Source organism: Musca autumnalis, unplaced genomic scaffold, assembly GCF_047663935.1.
Source record: "Musca autumnalis isolate F117 unplaced genomic scaffold, ASM4766393v1 scaffold_3, whole genome shotgun sequence".
NCBI classification, from domain to species: Eukaryota; Metazoa; Arthropoda; class Insecta; order Diptera; family Muscidae; genus Musca; species Musca autumnalis.
The window spans coordinates 46,332,402-46,354,658 of NW_027411866.1; the positions used below are offsets into that span (position 1 = coordinate 46,332,402).

General features: G+C 35.0%; 1 protein-coding gene across 14 annotated transcripts in view; it reads left to right on the plus strand.

Annotated features, from left to right (window-relative positions):
* LOC141397778 (uncharacterized protein CG43867) overlaps positions 1-22,257 on the plus strand; it is a 664,656-nt gene that overhangs the window by 540,201 nt on the left and 102,198 nt on the right. For 2 of the 14 annotated variants that reach the window (XM_073974490.1, XM_073974494.1), the window contains exon 1: positions 2,438-3,018. The exons of 11 other annotated variants lie outside the window; for them this stretch is intronic. In XM_073974490.1, coding sequence (XP_073830591.1) covers positions 2,998-3,018 — 21 coding nt within the window. In that variant the 5' untranslated portion in view covers positions 2,438-2,997. Of the gene's footprint in view, positions 1-2,437; positions 3,019-22,257 lie in introns of those variants that run through there. One more of the 14 variants, XM_073974491.1, reaches the window with a different exon arrangement.

The following is a 22,257-nucleotide window of genomic DNA, read 5'->3' on the forward strand; positions in this document are numbered from 1 at the left end:
ATCAATGAACGCAAACAAACGAAACTATTCCCGTACCATTCACAAACAGTCACAAACTTTTAATTTTTTCTGAATCGCTTCGTTCTCAAAACAAAACAAAAACACAAACTTTACAACTGAAGAAGAACAAAACGGTACGATTGCTTCGGTTATGCTGTTCCTAGTTGTTTCATTCACGAACGAAAAAAATGAATCGTTTGCAAACGTTTGCTGTGTGAAATTATCAATTCAGGCACACACTCACATTTGATTGTTTAACAACCCAATAAGCAAACCAAACATCACATACTTGGAACATATTGCGGTGGATGTTGCAATCAACCACCAATCGTTTGCAAACGTTTGCAATGTGTATTGTACTGTTTCGTTTTCTATAAGTTGTTGTGAAGTTGAAGAGCTTTTAATTTTTCGTTTTGTTTGCACTCTCTAATATAAACAAAACAAAACTAAACAACGAGTTCGGTCAACTTGGGTTATGTTTCGTTTTGTTGCTATGGAAAATTCGAAACAAAACGATTGCAAACGTTTCATAAAGTTTATTTCCGTACGCTTCTTATAATATCTTTACTGCAACCAAGGGTCTAATGAGGATTTAAATCAGAGCCCACCAACAACTACAAATGCAACCGCTTCGTTTGTGTTGGGCACAAACACGACATAATCTCTCCCTCTCTCGATAAACATTGTGGGCGTTAATTCATTGCTTTCTTGTTAGAAAACAAAGAAGATGATCGGTGGAGAGCTTTACGAACTCACCACAAGTGAGATTGTGTGTGTTCACACAGTAAAAGCTCGCGAACCCCGTGCTGAAGACCATTGATTTAGATTCAATTGTCGACCTTTCATGAGGTCGCATATTCCACAAAAACATCTTATGATATCTCCAATTCAATAGAACAACTCTCATTTTCTACAGGGGAACCACAATTAAGTCCCCAGTGATAGATAATTTTATGAGGCCCTATATTCAACAAAGGTCCTCTTATGAGGCCTCTCATTTGAATAAAAGATATCTTAAGGGGTTTCTAATGTAATTGGAAGTTTTTTCGAAGACTCATATTCAAAAGAGGGCATGGTATGAGGTCTTCTACTAACACAAGACCTCTTATGAGGTCTCACATTCACCAAATGATCGCTTATGAGGTGTCTTATTCAAATGATTGATATCTTAAGGGTCTTATAATGCAATTAAAAGTTCTACGAAGCCCAATATTCAACAAAGGAAATCCTATGAGGTCTCCTATGAATGCAATACCTATTGTGAGACCTCATATTGAGGTTTCTTATTTGAATAAAAGATACCAACAAAGGACCACATGTTCAATAGAGGGCATCCTTTGAGGTCTCCTATCAATGCCTTATAGTTTTCGTTAATTCCTTGTAATGAAAGCTTAAAGAACTTAAGGCCTGCGTACATAAGCTGCCTTGCCTGCTTACCTTGCTTACTTCTGATAAAAGAATAAAAAAGAAAAGGGCAACCCAGTTCGAAATTTCCTAGGCCTTCTTTATTCTTTTATTTTTATTATGTCAAAAATGAAGCAGGAAAGCAAGGCAACCAGGCAGAGCAGCTTATGTACGCAGGCCTTTATTTGAACTTCTTCAATAAAATGGGTAAAATCAACACTTCACACCAAACTCTTCTATTGTGGAATCGTATTTTATTATATAAATTACCCAAACCTAGAATAGGATTTACTCATTGAAAGAAGTTCTTGCCAAGTACTTCGCTATATAGTGTTCAATTATATATTTACAGCGTGAATGTTGATCAGCTGTTCTTGCTGAGCGACCTATTTTACGGTTTACCACCAACGCCTAATAATATGCAGCAAACATCATAAGGTAATGTGTTTTGTGGGTATGAGTGTGAAACATTGAACTTATTTTTTCTTTATCATATAGTGAACTTAAAATTCGGCTTGAACGAACTTTAAACCGCTTCATTTGTCTGCACTTGCAATAACAACAAAAATGAGGGGTTAGAATACAAATACGTTTACATTACATTCAACACAATGCCTTATACAGAGAAAATACAGCTTAGTAAAGAGCCCAGCGAGAGCATAACAAATTCTTATACACAATGAAATGTTGTTCTACACACATATTAAGAAATGGTGGGAAAGCAATAAACGGAAACTGACAGCTGTTTTTGACAGTTTAATAAAACTATAAACATTTGTAGACTTAATAAAATAAAAAAAAAATGTCTAGGGAAACAGTTTTATTTTAAATTTCTATCACGAAAATAAGAAATACATTTCATTTCAATTTTAAAAGAAAAAATAAAAAATATTTTTATAATTTTTGATTTTTTGATGGTTGCTGATTTCTTTTGGCGCATGTCTTTTCCCATTGGCATTGCCAGCATCAAATAATATTTGATGTTTGGTTTAACATGACTGAAAGAAAAATAACAACAACAACACCAACTATTGAATAGAAATTCTTCTTGACACCATTTACGCGAATAAAACCTCTGTACAGACGTGTGAATGAAAGAAGAAATTCATTTTAAAAAGTAAATTGAAAAAAAATTAAATTGTAAATTTCTTTCAATTTGTAGGCGAAAACGAAGCAAACAAAATGTATTTAAATAAAAATAATAAATAAATTTGTAAATTCCCCAACTAAATCACAATGAAAAATTCAAGGAAAAAATGTGAACCTTGACAAACAAAACCACCAAATAACGAAACGCAACTCTAGTTTCCCAAAAAAGATATCCTCTTCATACAGTGTAAAAAAATGCAATTGTAGTGGTGTCTATATGCTTGGGTAAATGTGTGTTATGGTTCACACTTTACTGGCGACAGGCGTGTGTATATGTGCGTGTAAAAGTATTTCATGGTAATATCAAACGAAAGAAAAATATTTTTGTTTTGAATTTATTTTATTGCAAATACCAATAACAACAACGACACAAATTTTGTGTTCAATCCTCAACAAAGGCATATTTTGATTATCTCCCACAAGTTCAAGGAAAAAGCTACATGAATGGATAACTATAGGAAAAAGGTAAAATATTAAAAATTATTTTATAGATTATAGCATACATTTAGGCCACAAAACTTGCTACTATTTTGTTTACGTTCCCCATACCCTTTTTCTTTTAATATTATTTTTTTTTATTTCACAAAGAAATATAGTATAAAAAAGAAATACTCGATAAACACCAACAAAAGAATCACCACACATAAATCGATCAATAAAAATGCCATTTGTGTGTTAAAGTTGAATGACATTGCGTTGAACCGAACATATAATTTGTCATGGAATTACAATAACAAAGAAACTGAAAAAATAGCAACAACTTGCCAAACAAAAGTACATACACACAACATAGAAAATATACGAAAACAAACTGTTAAAAAAACGAAAAGGAAAAGCGAAATTGTTTGTTTGTGAAAAGCTAAATGGAAGAAGTATGAAAGAAAGAAAGCAATTCTACATATTTTGGAATGTTAAGTGAGTGAATGGAGAAGCTTTGATTTGTTTAAAATAAATATTTATTGATATACAAAATTTAATCGATTATTAAATATGTAGAGTACGAATGTTAAACAGTGTTAGCCAGACTCTGCCCATATACATTTTAAGTTGTTGGAGTATTTAATTTAAACTATAGGTTCAATGGAAGTAGGAAGGAGATACGATCTAGATAGCACCAAACAGCATGTCCGTAAGGCTTGCAACGACAGAAGTGATACTCAAAAGTCTCGGTTTCCACCTTATCTTCACAGAACACCACCGGGTGCCACCGTGGTGCAATGGTATGCACACCCGCCTTACACACAGAAGGTCGTGGGTTCAATTCCCAGGCCAGGCAACATCAACAATTTCAACGGTGGCAAAATACCCTCAGTAATGTTGGCGACATTTCCTGAGTATTTCAGCCATGTAAAACGTCTCTACAAGTGGTGTCTTAAGACACGCCGTTCGGACTCGGCAATAAACAGTAATTCCATCAGTAATTCCATATCATTGAGCTAATATGAATCGAGGTGCACTGATTGATGTGAGAGAAGTTTCCCTTGTCCCGTATGGGATGTTTGTGGAACAATTATTACTTCACAGAACAAAGACAAAATTAATTATTTTTTCTGTGTATTATTCAGTTAATGTTAGCGTTTGATATTAAATTCCCTTCTCCATCTATCCTAACAATGAAGAAGTCCAGAGTCAGTGACATTTAGTCAGTTTTCTTTCCTCTGTTCCTTAGATCAGCTTGACTACTTACAGTTCAATTGCTTGCGCAGTCCGCGAGCCACGCCTTGAAGCTCAATACACCTCAATCCATTCATACGTTGAATATTAAGTATCGCGTTACACGAAAATTGCGGCCCTGCAGTGACTTCTTTGGCAGTTCTCTGCACGGCTAGAGCTCCTAACCCCTTTCCCGCTCATCTTTTGCCCTACTGCCTTAGTGACAGCTGTGTACGAAGCATTCTCACCCCAAAAGGTTTTGTTTGACTAATTCTTCGGCATCTGTCCATTTGGCTTCAATGGGTTCAACAAGACGGTGTCAGTCATGGTTCCGCCGTCGGGCGATTGCCACATACACAACTGGTGTTCGCAAAGTTTTTTAGAAACGTTTTTGGTCAGCACATTCTTTGTGGCGACCACGTGAGCTGAGATTGCATTCTCTTCGATGAGAAGAAAACGTTACGAAATTTGAAAAAAGTTCATATTGACTTAGATGCTCCAATAAAAGGACTTATTGGGACTCGCTGATGGTTTCGGCTCCCTCTTGTGTGTCGCTCGAATGTTTAACCTCCTGACTGTCCTATTTGGCATCCTCCTCACCGATTTTTGCCATTCCAATATTGAAGTTGACAGCATTGGAGATGCAGTAAGCTCTGCCCTTTGCCTTTGTCAGACTGGGCAGTGAGAGATCATCAAGTCCCACCAGAAGGAAAGTGAAATCCCCTCACTTCTTCTTATCTAGTTTAGTTCGCCAAAAACCTCGAACATGTCCTTCGTCTCGTGTTTGCATCAAGTGATAGATGTATACCGCCGCTTTGGTCAGGTGAGGTATTTCGTCCTTTCCCACCAGCTTAATTTTACAACTTTCCTAAGGAGTTACTATATTGCTAACTACATCCCCAATGGCGGCAGAGTTCACGTACGGGTCCATGTGATATGTTATGATGTCCACCTTAAACTCACTGATGATTATTTTTATTGTTTATTGAAGGATGTGAACCAACAATTTGTTGTTGACCATTTTATCGACGGATACTGGTGTCGATCGCCATAGCCTCATCTCTGCACGCAGAGAAAAAATATGTTTGATCCAACAATATTCCAAGAGCAAAATATGTATTGTTAACATATTGTTGGATTCCTCATGTAGTATTGTAAATCCAAAAATAGTTTGTGTCAACTGAACAATATTTCTCTCTTTTCTTCGAAAATTTGTTTCTCTTCTCTCGCTATTCGATGCCGTGTTGAAAAAACAATTTTGGCGAGTTGTGGTGTGTTTGTATGACATGCTGCCTTTACCTTTGTTTTTGTGTGTATGTACTTGTGAGACTCTTGTTTTTATTTGTTTCTGTTTTGTTTCATTCTTCTTTCCTTTTCATGTTTGTTATGGTGTTTAATTATTCCTTATGTTGTGGTGGCTGCTTGTGGCTTTTTGTTTGTCTTTGTTGTCAACTAAAGTAGCAAACCATGTATTGCGTTCATCAATGCTCGTAATATTATACGCGATATTTACATCTAAGTTGTGTGGAAAGTGTATATGAGAAGTATATACACTCAAATCAAAAAATTTAGTATCTGGTCTTCAGGGCTGACAATATGTTTTGTAAAAAATTTAGATTATGATTGTTCCTACAATCGGTATTGTTAACGATTTTTACAATATTGCGGAAATTCGAAAGTTGTTTTTGTTTTCTATGTTCGGAACAAAAGATGGTATTTTTGGATTACAATATTTGTACAAAACAAACACATTTTTGGAACCAAAATAAATATTTTTGTTCCAACAAAACCGAAAAATATTTTTTCTCTGCGTGTGCACTGCTATTTGGGTACATTGGCATAAGTGGATGGCGATTCCGTCACGCATGTCTTTCTTTTCTGGAAGGCCCAGTATTTATTTTCCTAAAGATTCTGTGGTCGCTGTTAAAGGATACTGGGGACAGTCTCCTCTTCTTTGGTCTTGACGAGGTTTACTCAGGTCATTTGAAGGTGGGAAGCTCTTTTCATCTTGAATGGTTTAACAGTGCTATGTCCTTCAAGAGATTTTTCCCCTTGCTGCTTTCGAAAAAGTGGAGGGAGTGCTTTTGACCTTAAGAACATCCTGCTGTCCTTTTTTGCTTGAACTTTCGTCGTTTATCAGTTGAAATTTAATACTGTGTGTTACCAGAGGATACTAAAGCTCCATTCAAAAATTACAAATATTGGTCCATGTTTTGGAAAAAAAAACGAGTATTGTCAGTTAGGATATTCTGCTCCTGTAGGAATAAAATGAAGAGGTTAGTACTTTCATAAACGAAATAATACTAATTGTTTCTATTCACTTAAATACAGTTCGTGGTGGATGGTATAAAAAGTTCGGCCCGTCCGAACTTAACACCGTTCTTACTTGTTAATAAATATTATTGCCAAGGGCGGGGGCGTCAGTCCAAAAATTAATAAATGTTTCCAGGAAAATCGAAAATCCATCATGTTTGATAAACTAAAAATTTAATTCGATTTTCAGATTTTTCAAGGATAATTGGGAAGTCGTATTACCTATCCGCTTGTAGACTACCTATCGGCTATTGCTGATTGCTTGGTATGATACTCTTCAAAACCACTGCTGTGAATAATTCACAGCCTACAACTGCGATGTAATGTCTATGGTATATCCATCGCTGTCAGGCAGGAAATGTCTTACCAGTAGCTCTCGGATGAACATTACCAGCCCTATGATAGCACTTTTCTTTGGGAACTCGAGCAAATCTTCTTTTGCTAGTATATTGCGTCCGTAAGGACACCCATTGTCAATGTGGTACTGTCGTTCCCGCCCAGATTTGTTTTGTTTGTTGTTTTTGCGCTGAGTGCTGCGTTGTCCAAAGGATTTGCTATGGTCATTATATCAAGAGAATTTGTTGTTTTTTTCTGTTAATAAAACTGTTATCTTCCATACAAAAAAAATTGTTGTTAAAAGGGGCTAAGATCATCCATGGCATAACCCTCCACTGACATTACAGGAATTCCGCAACTTCTTGAGTCGCGCGGATATAAACATTATTCTAATATAGTCGTTACTGTACTGTAAAGTTTGCTAACATCCCGGAATGGCTTAATCTTTATTCCAGCCATATTTTCCCTTATTCATTATTTGGATTTGAATGGAGAAAATTGTGACAGAGGCAACCGCATCGCGTCATCATCGTTATCCTCGACGGCATACTCCCGAGATATATTCCAACAAATCCCTACTGCTACGAACCAAATTATTGATTTTATTTAGAGAAAAAATTGTTCGCGTCGTAAATGTTGGATCTGCCTATTGGTCAAAGTTTTTACTGCCATAGACTGCTACTTTCTTACTCTAGAGGTCGATCCTTCTTTATCTTTGCGTTAAAGTTCGTCAAAATCAGTAATACGGAAATTACTGTAATTTTGGCCCTTAACATCGCCTAGTACCTGCTATAGGATAATCTTCTTTATCGTGCTAAGCGGTGGTCAATATGCTGGCATTGGAGGCAATAACATATGGGATGGCTTCAAGCAATTTTTTGGCAGGATGGGTATCAGCCAGCCTATTCACGAAGAGTGTTTATACCCTCAGCCTTTAGGCTAGAAAGGGTATATACACTTTGATACGACCAAAAATATGCCTCATCGAAATAACGGTTTTAGACCCCCAAATATGTCTGGACGAAATTCGTTTCAGACAATTTGGAGTCGACTTGGCCCCGTCCGTCCGTCTGTCTATCTGGCTGGTGCGCACGATAACTCTCGAACGGATCAACCGATTCGAACCAAATTTTGAGTATCGTAATATTTTGTCCAAACTTAGTTTAAGTTCGAAGATGGACCATATCGGTCCACTCTTTCGGGTACATCAACCACAAGAGTTCAAAAATTTTCTGTAAAATGGTGTTAACGATGACTCTCGAATGGAGCAATCGATTTGGTCCAAACTTTGCATATCGTATTATCTCTTCCAGATAGATCGGATTCGAATATGGACTATTGCATATCGTATTGTTTCTTCCAGATAAAGATCGTGTTCGAATATGGACTATATCGGTCCCCTCCTTCGGGTACCTCCCACACAAAATTCGGAAAAAATTAAGTTTCGGATCGTTTTTTTTCAGTAGGTTGTCCTTGCGGCTTCCATTACGGTACAATTTTTTTGTTGCGCAAGTCCATACTTCCTGAGATATTGGCCTAAAAGCTTCAACAAATCCAGACGGCACCAACTAAAATGGCAAATCCGCAAGATAATTCTCACATGAAGTTTCTGATTGGCGCAGATACTTCATATCGTACTATTTCATTCAGTCATGTACCTGGTAGAATATGGAGTATATTGGTCCACTCGGAAAAAGTGAAGTTTAAGAACTCCTCTCGCATGGTTTCGATTCTTTTTTTCAGTAGATTGTTCTAGCGACCTTATTTGCAACGGTACAATTTCCGGAGTAAGTCAATACTTCCTGAGATAATGGCCCAAAAGCTCCAAAATCTTGCCTGATAACCCTAAAACTTTTTTCAAAAATTTCTTCCAAACCTAGTTTAACGTAATTTAATATTTCGAGTCCTTTATATCAATATATTTTATATACGACATAATTATTGTGTTTGGTTTGGTTTTGTTGTTGTTCTTGTTTTTTTTTTTTTTTTTTTTTTTTTTGTTATTGGCTGAGGGTATATCTCCGTCAGCACAGCTGACTGATATTTTCTTACTTGTTGTATATTAAAAATGTTTATGGGGAATTCCAAGTGAAATCGGACAGTTCGGAGAAAAGTAATTTTTGATTTCAATTGTTTTTGGTTCAATTTATGCTCCTAGCCAACAGAACATTTTAGTATATTTTAAAATTATTTTTTGACCAACGGTACAGAGATATCGCCTATTGAAATTATCGCATTTTTAAAGAACTATGTTCAAATAAATACTCATAACTTCTTTAATATTGGTCCAAATGGGACCATCTTTTTTTTGATTTGCTTCTTTTTTTATCAGCTTTCGAAAGAAATATTTTAAAGAAAAATGCACAGTGGGCTTCAATGCAATTTTTGGGATTTAATATTTAAAATCAATTTTTAAACATGATTGCACCCTTCGATTTTTTCAAAAAAAAATTATGTTAAACTACGTTCAATTACAAAAATTTTAAGCCCTATGTGGTAATGGGATTCGGACGATTACTATTTTTTCTGAATTTTTTAAAATTTGTCAATACAATTTTTCCTTAATACCTTTGTCCAAAATTTGTATTTCCTGTATTTTTGAAGCTAAGAATACATATTTATCATTATATATTATATATTTATCATAAAGAATAGAAAAAAATCCACAGTGGACTTTAATGGAATTTTCGCTGATGCATTTTCAAAATCGAAAAATGACGCAGTTTTTAAGATGTTTGAGATAAATTCATAAATATAAAATCAAAACAAATATTTATAAATGAAACTTTTAATTTTTTTAATAAAATAATAAATTTTGGACAAAGGTATAAAGGAAAAGTTGTATTGACAAATTTTAAAAAATTCAGAAAAAATAGTAATCTTCCGAATCCCATTACCACATAGGGCTTAAAATTTTTGTAATTGAACGTAGTTTAACATAAAATTTTTTTGAAAAAATCGAAGGGTGCAATCATGTTTAAAAATTGATTTTAAATAATAAATCCCGAAAATTGCATTGAAGCCCACTGTGCATTTTTCTTTTAAATATGTCTTTCGATAGCTGATAAAAAAACAAACAAATCAAAAAAAGATGGTCCAATTTGGACCAATATTAAAGAAGTTATGAGTATTTCTTTGCATGTAGTTTTTACAGAATTTGACTTTTTCAAGGCGCGATATCTCTGGAACCGTTAGTCAAAAAAATTTTAAAATATACTAAAATGTTTTGTTAATCAGCAGCATCGCCACAGCAAAGTATAAAGGAAATCAAAAACCTCATCTTGAAAAAGTGTCCGATTTCACTCAGAAATCCCCTTATATAATCTCTAGGGATATTTTGCTTCAGTTTTGTTTGTTATTTGCTTACACTAAAAATTCGTTTCGGACCTTTGATTAGCTTGACCGATTGACCATGATACTGACATACATACACATCTTCTAAATGTTTATATCTCACTTTCCTCTTCGTCTTAACCAAACAAAACACATAAAATTCGCCATTCTTCTTCACAACCTCTGCCTTATGTCTTAATTATCGAAAGTTCAAATATTTTCCAAATAACCCATGCCACTCATTTGCACTTCCATACATCCTGTTTTCAGCACTATAGTACACAAATTAAATAAATTAAGCTATGGGCCTACACATCTTTACGCTTCGGCGGCCATATTCGGCATCTTCTTCTATTTCTTCTTTTTTACTGTTCTGTTGCAGCAAAGTGCATTGTCACCTCTTCCATTCAACAGAAAAGAAAACAAACAGACATAAAGTGCTTCTTGCCTTTCTTTTTATTATTTTCATCACTTATTTCATTCACTTCATTCGATGAGGCCATAATTCATTTGTGTGTTGTCGTTTTATGAAAAACGAAAATAGATTTTCATTTTTCAGTCGAAGAGTGCGGAGTGCGGAGATGAGCTTCTTTGGATGCACTTTGCATTTTCTTGGGGATTTTCTTTTCATTCCTTCTATCCCCATTGCTGATGGCTGATGTTAATGTTGTTATTTTTGTAAATTCTTAGGGATTTGTTGAAAACATTTTTTGTCATGGTTGCAGTTTAAAAATAGCTTCTTCGGAGCCATAATACGCTGAAAATAGTTTACAAAAAAAACGAGCCAAAAAACGAATGGCTTGAGAAGCCATTAGAATTGTGGAAATTCCAAAATTGCATTTTATGAAGTGATGCTGCTGCTCATCATAAAAAGTTGAAGTGATGCTCATCATTCACAGCTATTCTCCATTTTATGACTTTAATAAAATAAGACAAGCAATTGTCGAAATATGAAAATTTTCAAAAATTTAATAAAGTTAATGGTTGTGGGGTGTGGCTGAGACTATAATGTTAATATAAATAGCATAAAATTATTATTTTAAGAGAAAACTGTTCTGCTGCTGCAATATTCAATATTGCCATAAGGACCGCCCACATGGATTTTTGACGTACTAATAACTCTTTTTCACCATCTTACCATATGTTAACCCAAATCTATAGTCTGCCACTATGGCGAAGCTTAAGGATCAATTACGAACATTTTAACTCTCCATCACCCCACATGTGGTAATTCAGCTAACTATCAATTTCATATTTCCAACTATAACAATAAACAGCCTACGCACATTCAGGCTACCCGCACACACACTTGGCCAGTTATTAATGTTTTGTATACGGCTGTGCCCCACTTTATATAAGCGTTTTGGGGCCAAGTCGTTTTTTTTTCATTTTCAATTAACAATCAATCTAAACAAAACAGAAACAAAAACAATTGACTGCACTTCTCATCAAGTGTTGATTGATTATTGCCCCTCAAAACATTTCATTATATTTTCCACTCCTCCATGCAAAAGTTCACAATCTGCCAGTTGTTGTTTTGTTGTTGTTTGCTTGACTCCCTAATGAATATTGTGCACAGATTCTTTGGGGGCACAATGCGACCGCTGCAATTGTTTGGATTCCTATCAGATTTTGTAGCACAAAAGAGTTGTTCTCTGCTGCTGCTGCTGCCATTGATACTGATGATGAATGCATTTCCATGATTGATTACCACCAGTGCCACACATTCAGCGTAGCTGCAACAAAATAATAACAGTCTATTAAATTCAATATGTATAAATAAAAAATGATACAAAATCGTTGAACGTTTTTTTTTTTTTTTTTTTTTTTTTTTGTTTCATTGAATATCAAATTAATTTTTTAATGAAATGTTATAATGGTTTATTCTTAAGTTATTTTCATCAAACATTTTTATTTTTCAATTCGAATTGAAATTTTAAAGAGCCACATTATAAGGGCGTTAATAAAGAATTCAGTCATTGCATTAATGGAAATATTAAACGATTTTGAGAAACACAAATGAAAAGGTTTTAAATTATTGTATATAAAGAGTGAATTTTAGTTGTAAATGGAATAATTCGAATTACAAATGAAATAATTCGGATTACAAATAAAACAATTCGAATTTCAAATGGAATAATTCTAATTACAAAAGGAATAATTCGAATTGCTATTGGAATAATTCGAATTAAAAATTGAATTATCGAATTACAAATAAAATATTACGAATTACAAATAGAATAATCGAATTACAAATGAAATGTTACGAATTACAACTAGAATGTTTCGAGTTACATGTGAAAAAGGTGTAGTTTATGCACCCTAGTTTTCCCTAAGGAAGGAGGTTTTTGTCACCTAGAAACAAAATTTACCAAATTACAAAGAAATATTTCGAAAATTTGTTTTAACGTAAATTGAGGAAAATTAAAAAAAAATAATGGTTTTATACTCTAGACAGACGGCAGCGTTAATTTGCATTAACTGCCTTAATTCAAAATAATTCGTGCATTATCCACATTCTTAATGCACAAAATCAAAGGAAATTTAAACTGAATTTAGCAATTTCAATATGGCAATGCTGTTGAAAATCAACGGTCTTTTGTCAAATTTCCATGTTTGAGAAAATAAAAATGGAAAAAAATCAGCAATTTTCGCGTTTCTTCAAAATAAGTAGTGGTCTTTCGTGAGTAGAATAGCAGCTGATCGTTTTTCACGCCTTCTAACAAATCTCTTTTTAAATTTTTTATTTTCACAAAAAATATCATTACCCACCATACCAATTCTATCGAAAATTATATCTTCTTCAAATTAAGTTGAAAATGAACTATATCGGTCCATTCCTTCAGGTACCAACCCCGCAAAAGTTGTTAAAAACTGCTGCCGACACGAACTAAAATAACTAATGAGCACTATATCTTACGAAGTGAGTATATGATTTGGCCGAAACTTTGCAAAGTGGTATTTTCTCAGAACAGGATTATTTAAATACGAAAGAAGATTTGAATTTAAGATACACAAAGGCTAAACCTATCGAGAGCGCACAAAAACTTCATTCAATAATACAAAAAAAAGAAGTTTTATGATTTTTAAGATTGTTTCCAAAATAAAGAATCAAATAAATTCTTTATAAATAACACTTTTTGAGAGAAGAAAAGTTCGATGACAGAGAAACCACTCCACAGCCGATATGTCTGATGAGCCGCTACCAACGGCGAAACCTAATGGCAGTTGCGTGGATTTGAATCTTCGGCTTCCATTTATCACTTTCAAAAAATCGTCGGTCATTAAGCTCGGCTCCAAAGAGAAATTAATTAAAATTATTATTAGAAATGATTTTCGACCTAATAGGCAAAATTTTTAAATAAATAAAAATCAGCTTAAATCTTGGGCTTTTCCTTTTCACTTGACTCGCCTCCAACGGGAAATTAATTAAAAAAGAAACTTTTTATTTTTTGGTAAAATAACAAATGTTTCACACTGGTATAAAGGAAAAAATTGTACTGACAAAGTTTAAAAACTTCAGAAAAAAGTAATTATTATACAATACAAAAGAAGAAATTTTTAAGATCGTTTCCAAAATAAAACATCAAAACAGTTCTATATAAATAAAACTTATTTAGAGAGAAGAAAAGTTCGATGACAAAGAAGCCACTCCACAGCCGATATGTCTGATGAGCCGCTACCAACGGCGAAACCGGTCACATAATGGTGATTGTGTTGATTTGAATCTTCGGCTTTTCATTTATCACTTTCAAAAAAACATCATTAAGCTCGACTCTAACGAGAATTAATTAAAATTAATATTAGAAATGATCTTCGCCCTAATAGGCAAAATTTTTAAATAAATAAAAATCCGCTTGAATCTTTTGACTTTCCCTTTTCACTTGCAAAAATTCATCGGTCATTAAGTTCGACTCCAACGGTAATTTAATTTAAAAAAAAAAACAAACTTTAGAAAAAAATAATTAAGTTTCAGTGCTTTATTTAAAAATGCATTTAAAACTAGAGAATAATTTGTCGCTTAGCCTCAATAAGTATATTCTTCCTCGTGATGGAACCTCCCAAATAAAACGCTTGCCGTTTAATTTTGCCACCATTTTTAATTCAAATACAAGCGTTTTATTTGAGAGATTCCATTATGAGGAAGAATATACTTATTGAGGCTAAACGACAAATTATTTTCTAGTTTTAAGTGCATTTATAAATAAAACACTGAAACTTATGTTTTTAATTATTTTTATATTTTTAACTTTTTAGTAAATAATTTTTTTTTTGCCACTGAAGAAGTCCGCAACCAAATTACAGCAAATTTAGGCCGAAAATGTAGATAAAAACTTTAAATTGCCTGAAATCGGGTGGTACCGTTATAAAGGGGCTACAGCAAAATCTGACCCATGTCCACAAAGAAAACTCACTGAAAATAATTTCAAAACGATCCGAGAGGAGCTCTTAAACTTATATCCGAATTTTGTGTGGGAACTACCCGAAGGAGTGGACCGATACCACTCCATATTCCAACCTAATGCATGACTGGATGAAATAATACGATGTGCAAAGTTTGCACCGATCAGAAATTTCCTGTCAGATTTATCTTGCGTATTTGCCATTTTGGTTGGTGGCGTCGGGGTTTCTTGGAGTTTTCATGACAATATCTCAGGAAGTATAGACCAGCGCAAGAAAAAAAATATATCGTCGTAAAGTGAGCCGCAGGGACAAGTTACTGAAAAAAATCATAACGATCCGAGGGGAGGTCTTAAACTTCACTTTATCCGAATTTTGTGTGGGAGGTACAAGAAGTAGTGTACCGATATAGTCCATATTCTAACCCGATCTATACCTGGAAGGAATAATACAAAGTTTGGACCAAATCGATTGCTTCCTTCGAGAGTTATCGTTCACACCATTTTACGGACGAATTTTGAACTTTTGTGGGGAGGTACCCGAAGGAGTGGACCGATATGGTCCATCTTCGAACTTAAACTAAATTTGGACAAAATATTACGATACCCAAAAATTGGTTTGAAGCGGTTGATCCATTCGAGAGTTATCGTGAGCAACAGCCAGACAGGCAGACGGACGGACGAGGCCAAATCGACTCCAAATTGTCTGAAACGAATTTCTAAAACCGTTATTTCGATAAGGCACATTTTTGGTCGTATCAAAGTTTATCTAGCCTAGAGGGTAAGGGTATAAAAATTACAATAGTTTTTTTTTTTTTTTTTTTTTTGTATGGAACATATGAAATATCGATGAATAACTTTCTCAACCTCGTATCTTAAAAAATTTTAAGAGTGATAAAAAGCAATTTGTACATCTGAATTTACGTAAAGTTTAAATGCAATCACCGATTTATCAAAAAAAAATTCATTAATTTCTCCTACGACATTGTGAAAGTAAGGCATCGATATTTCACATATTCCATTCAAAACATGTTTGGTAATTTTTAATTTTCTCTTTCATATAGAATAGCATATTTTCGAAAAATAAATCAAAAGCACATTTTTCAAAATGTCATTTGTTTCTAGTTGCTATTCCTTTTGTTTTCCATTTTTCACATAATTTAGATTAATGTTTATTTCCAATTGGCTTTTAAAACAAACAATCTCATTATTTAACTATTACTGCAAAAAAATACAAAACAACAACAATAGAAGCAGAAAAATACTCAAGTATTTCAAATTTCTGTTTAGATTATTAGGCGCCCGTATTGTATTAACATTTCCAAGTACTTTTGAATGTAAACTTTTGCCTATCTGTCCAGTCAGTTGTTCATTCTTCGAATCAACCAACCAACCAGCTCTCTAGCCATCCATCCATCCATCCATCTTTCTATTGCATGTTTATGTCTCAATGTATTCTATGTATTCTAGTCGACACATTTATATCACTGTAATGACGGATGCACGCTTCATTAACATTTGTCGAAATAATTTAATGAAGCTATTTTTCTGTTGTTGTTTTTTTGTTTGTTCAAATTTCAATTCCAATTTTTTTGAGTTATGTTTTTTCTTATAAATTGTAACGAAAAAAAACGAATAGATGTGTTCATGCAACATTGTGTGGGACGTTGATGATTAAAAACATTTATGAAGACTAATGAGCGGTTAGAAAAAAGTTGTCTTTGACTAGCAGGAAAAGCTATAAATATTTGTAAGAGGGGACATTAAGTTATACAAATATTGAAATATTAATGATATTTTAGAAGACGACTGAAAAGGGAAAACTTCTACTAAAATCATATAACATATCATTAATTGTGAAATTGATTGTATTGCTTAAAATGTGTCCATGTTTTTTTACTCTTTAACGCACCGATATTTTTAGATGAAAAGAATATGCCAGGTAAGCATTGCTTGATGAGAGAAACTTGCTTTTCGCCATTCGGGCCTTAAAAGTCTTTGGGTATTTCAGGTGACGATATGTATATTGATTTACCTACTTTTAGTCCATCGATAAACTTAAAATCGATTTTCAATATTCCAATAACAAATGTCGACTTCTATTTTTCAGTCAAAAAATCAACTAATGATAAATCGTCTTGATGCAAAAATCGTCATTCTATTGACTTTTACGTCATAAGCATTCACTGATTTTGATTAGCTTGCTTGGCTTTCAATTCACTTCGCATACACTCCTTTATATTGCCAGTATCCTATTAAAACATATCTATTACATACCTTTTAGGGGAATATTTTACCACAATTTAATTAAATTAGTCTGCCGGTTTTATATAAGAAAACTTTTTATTTCCCTTATCTAAGATATATGTACATAAATACAAGACATTTTACAAGTAATTCCTGATCCATGACGCTTTAATTGATTAGTTTTTGTGTATTGTTTTACCACAGACATTCAACAATTTGTAGCATACTTTTAGACGCCAGTCGAACAACCGGGAAAGTAATTTATGAATCATCATCTTCCTATTCGCAGATACTTATCTGCTGCAATGCTAATTGTTATTCTCTCCCCCTTTGGCACGACACGCCAGCAAGATAAACAATACATTCTTACATTTCTTTTGCCTCTTTTTATAAAAGTTGCAACAATGAAATATCTACCTAAAAACCTTAAACTTTTCTTCGAAACAACTCTTCGTTGTTTTTCTTTCATGTTTATGCATGCGACAGACTCACGCACACACACGCAATGACAAGGCAGAAATTTAGCTTGGATATGAAATAAAAGTTACAGGAAATTGTGGATCTAAGGGGTAGGGTATCCATCAGAACGTCTGTAATTTTTCAAACGAAACAAAAAAGACAACAACCAGAAATGCTATTGTCATTTTTCATGTTTTCTTTAACATGAATCCAAGACGAGAAGATGAATCAAACTGTTTTAATGGAAGTTCGTAAAAGAAATAAAGATAACGAGGGAGGAAGTGAAAAGATTTTACTTACTTACTTAGCTGGCCCATTACAGAACATATGTTCTATAGGCCGAACTAAGAAAAGATATCCAATTCTCTCTATTTGTTGCTTCGCTTTCTGGAATACCGCGCCTTTTCATCTCATCATCCACTTGTTTGCGCCATCTATTCCTTGGCCTGCCAATTCTGCGTGCACCGCCAAGCGGTCCGTGTTTATACACCTTTTTAGCGGGGTCATCATCGCTCATTCTTATGATATGGCCTAGCCAACGCAATCGCTGCATCTCGATACGTTTAACAATATTGATGTCGTTGTACAGCAGATACAGCTCGTGGTTCATGCGACGTCGATATTCACCATCAACGCAGATTGGTCCGTAGATCTTTCGAAGAATTTTTCTCTCAAACACACCAAGCACTACCATGTCTGCTTGCGCAACTACCCAGGCTTCGGAGCCATACATCAGCACGGGTAGTATCAGTGTTTTGTAGAGCGTTATTTTTGTTTGACGAGATGTGGCTTTGTTTTTAAACTGCTTACTTAAACCAAAGTAGCATCTGTTGGCCAATACAATTCTTCTTTTTATTTCACAACTGATGTCGTTTGTTGTGTTTACGGAGGTGCCGAGCTAGACGAAGTCTTTTACTACCTCAATATTATAGGAACCAACTTCCACAGTCGGCCCGAGCTCAATGGACGCATTGCGCGTCGACACCATCAACTTGGTCTTCTCACCGTTTACCGCCAGACCCACTTTAGCAGATTCTCCTTCGACCTTCATAAAGGTATCAGTTACTTCCTTTACTGATCGTCCCATGATGTCTATATCATCAGCATAAGCAAGTAACATGTGACTATTGGTGTAGATTGTGCCACTTCTTTTGACGTTTGCTTCCCGTATAACCTTTTTCAGCAGGATGTTAAAGAGATCACACGAAAGGCTGTCTCCTTGTCTGAAACCTCTTTTGGTACCAAACTCTTCGGAGAGGTTCTTTCCTATTTTAACTGAGGACCTCGTTTCAGTTAAAGTCATTTTGCAAAGACGGATGAGCTTTGCGGGGATACCAAATTCAGACATGGCTTGGAATACCTTTGAACGCAGCGGGCTGTCGAATGCTGCTTTATAATCGACAAAAAGGTGGTAGGTGTCGATCTGCATCTCTTGGGTCTTCTCCAGGATTTGCCGCAGGGTAAATATCTGCTCAATGGTGGACTTGCCAGGTCTAAAGCCGCATTGGTATGGTCCAATTATCTCGTTGACCATTGGCTTGAGTCGTTCGCACAATATCCCTGACACGATCTTGTAGGCAATAGGGAGTAGACTTATGTCCCTATAGTTGGAGCATACAGTCTTAACTCCCTTCTTGTGGACGGGGCACAGGATACTCAGGTTCCAATCGTCGGGTACTCGTTCTTCCTGCAAGATGGTGCTAACTAGCTGATGAATACACCTTATCAGCGTGTCGCCTCCGGTTTTGAACAGCTCGGCTGGTAAGCCATCGGCTCCTGCTGCCTTATTATTCTTCAGCCGATTTATTGCTGTCTTTACCTCATCTTGGCTGGGCGGTATACATTCAATACCATCTTCTGGGATTGGGACTGTGGTATTTTCGTCGTCTTCGCTGCTATTGGATACCAACAGTTTTGAAAAATGTTCTTTCCATATCCTGAGTACACTATCTGTATCAGTTACCAAATTACCTTGCTGGTCTCTACAGGAGGATGTGCCTGTACCAAAGCCATCAGTTTGATGCTTGACTCTTTGGTAGAATTTTCGGACTTCATTCTGGCTCCTGTACATCTCGATTTTTTCACACTCCCGCTTTTCCATCTCTCTCTTTTTCCTGCGGAAAAGACGTTTCTCCTCTCTCCTTTTCTCCATGTATCTCTCTCGTGCGCTACGCGTTGCTACGGATTGTAAAGTAGCCCTATATGCCGCATTTTTCTCTTCGGTGGCAGCACGACACTCCATCATACCATGGATTCCTTGGTGGAGGCCTCTGGTATCCAAGTATGGATTTTGCGGCTGTTTGCTTGGAGTGGGCAATGCTTTGCTAACTAACTGCTAACTACCATGTTTTTTGCAGCTGCAAAGTCTATCAGCCTCATACCATTGTCAGATGTTTCACTGTGGGGGCTGAATTTCCCGACTGTTGGATCAAAGATATTCTCCTTTCCAATTTTGGCATTAAAATTTGGCAATTAAAATCATGGGCAGGGCAACGGTCATATGTTTCTTCTAAGCTCTCGTAAAATATATCTTTGGTCTGTTCGTCCTTTTCTTCAGTGGGAGCATGAGCGCAAATAAAGCTGATGTTGAAGAATTTAGCTTTTATTCGAATTGCAGCAAGTCTTTCATTCACTGGGGTGAAGCTTGATATCAGATGTTTTAGTCTCCGACTACGAATCCGCAACCAAACTCATGCTTTACGTCAAGGCAGCTAAAATACATTGCGCCTTGTACTTTTCAAGTACGTCTGCCAATGCAAAGACTGCACCTTCTCTATAAAGAGTGCGAACATTCCAGGTGCAGATTCGCAGATCATGGTCCTTAAAACGTTTGCGGGGTTCGTCAACTTTAGAGGGGGTTGTTTTTCTTTTCTTTCGTTTTTTCATAGTACATAGGCTGTTTTTTCTAGGGGAGGGTTACTAGCCCGACGCCCAAACCCAAGTTTTTAACGTTATTATGGGTGAACGCGCGGCACATGTTAGCTCACTACCTTTAACGGGTGTTAAAGACAGTTCCCCAGGTGACACCACGGGGAGGTCAGTGTCCACTTGAGATGAAAGAGGGACCAAGATAAATCCTGGTCCGGTCAGGACCGTTGCTTGGTATCTTCCAAGATTTTGGGAATAGAAATTTAAATCGTTCGTGGGAATAGAAATTTAAATCGTTCTTTGATGAAATGGAATTTGTGTTATGAAAATTGCATTCGAAATTGCGCAAAACTTATAAAAGTAAAAGATATCGGATCACAAAAATTAAGGGACTATTTTTGGGTTCATTTAAAATTCAGCTCTATTTTCATCTCTTCATGCGAAACAAGTAGTACTACATTTATCATTATTTAAATATTCCTTAGACTTTTTGACTCCTAAAAGTATGCACTGTGGACATTAGCTTAACTTCTTTGGCACTGTACCAACGGTACCGTATAGCACTACGATTGTACTGTACTGCAAAATGAGCTAGAGAATCGGACGACTGATGATTCTAGAATATGGTTTATGGTTATATTTTCCTGATTTAACCCTTCAAAAAGTTTCCGTCCACGGTTTCTGTTAAATCAGTATATGTGTTCAGTACAAATTAACACGTCCTCTTTAAATTTTATCGCAACTGACTTTACTTCCCCCGCTGAGCATTTTATACCAGCGCATCTGACATTGCTTTTAAATGTTCAAAAATTTTCATGTTTAGCTTATATTTCTTTATTTTATAACAAACTCTTTAAATCCTTTAAATTTAATCGCAACTGACTTAACTTCCTCCGTCGTGCATTTTATACCAGCCCATCTGATTTTTCTATATCGGTCAAAGGGTTTTTATATTGTCCTCCCACTCCGGTTCAGATTTCGTCGCAGAATCCAACTCAACTCCCTTAAGACTCTTTTTTGTCTTTGCAAAAAATTATGTCGCTGCTTGAAGGGATCAACAAACTGGCTATCTTTTAGGGATCTCTAAGCAACTGCTACTACAATATATCATAACTCTGTTGGACTGCATCGAAAGATGTAGTGAAATCCTGACTCCACATTGCACAACTTCCAATTTTTTTGCTGGGAATATATATATTTTTTTAAAAACTATTTCGTGAAGTGTTGTATTCATATTGCCATACCAATTCCTTTGAATTATTATTTCTTACCAAAATTGTCTTCACTACCCTCTTGAATAAGCTCCAGCTAAAAAGGAAGTGCGTGTGAATTCGTTTATATTGAGATGTATGTCTTTTTCTTAGCACTTTGTTTATATTTAGCAAACACATACTAAATCTACGTATATGTACGTAATTTACAGTATACACATATTGTGTACATACAATTACAAACATACTATTTATTTATAAATATGTCTTAATTTATATTATTTATTCGTATTGTCAAAGAAATATAAATAAAATTTCTAAACATAGTAGACTATTAGAGCGTCTTGAGTTAAGAAATTTTGAAAACATATGTATATTAGGGTTATAACCAAAAAATACCTCCTAAGTACCATGTGGGGAAAATTGTGCCGACAACGAAAACGCGATTTTTAAGTTCATTCGGTGAAAAAAATTTCCGCTGACTGCGATTACTAAAGCCGTTTTGATATTTTTTCTATTGTTTTAATAAATATTTATAGAAAACAAATATGATTCTCACAGGCAAAGTCATTAAAAGCTGACTGTAACTTTCGCGAATTCGTTGCAAATGACCACATATTCTCTTGTCCGATATGTACAATAAACACAAACATGAAATTCAAAAAATTCATAAAATTCAACCAAAAATTGCAATATTGCACTGTGCAATATTTTTAAGGTAATATTGGGCAAACAATAGGGGTGTCTTTTTACTTACTTAATGTTGCTGAAACAATTTTTTCATCAACTTTTCCTTTATACAACTGTCAAAATCAGCAACATTAGTAATAATTATTACAAATTATCACGTAAAAAGACACAGCTAATATCAAGTTGTTTTCAGT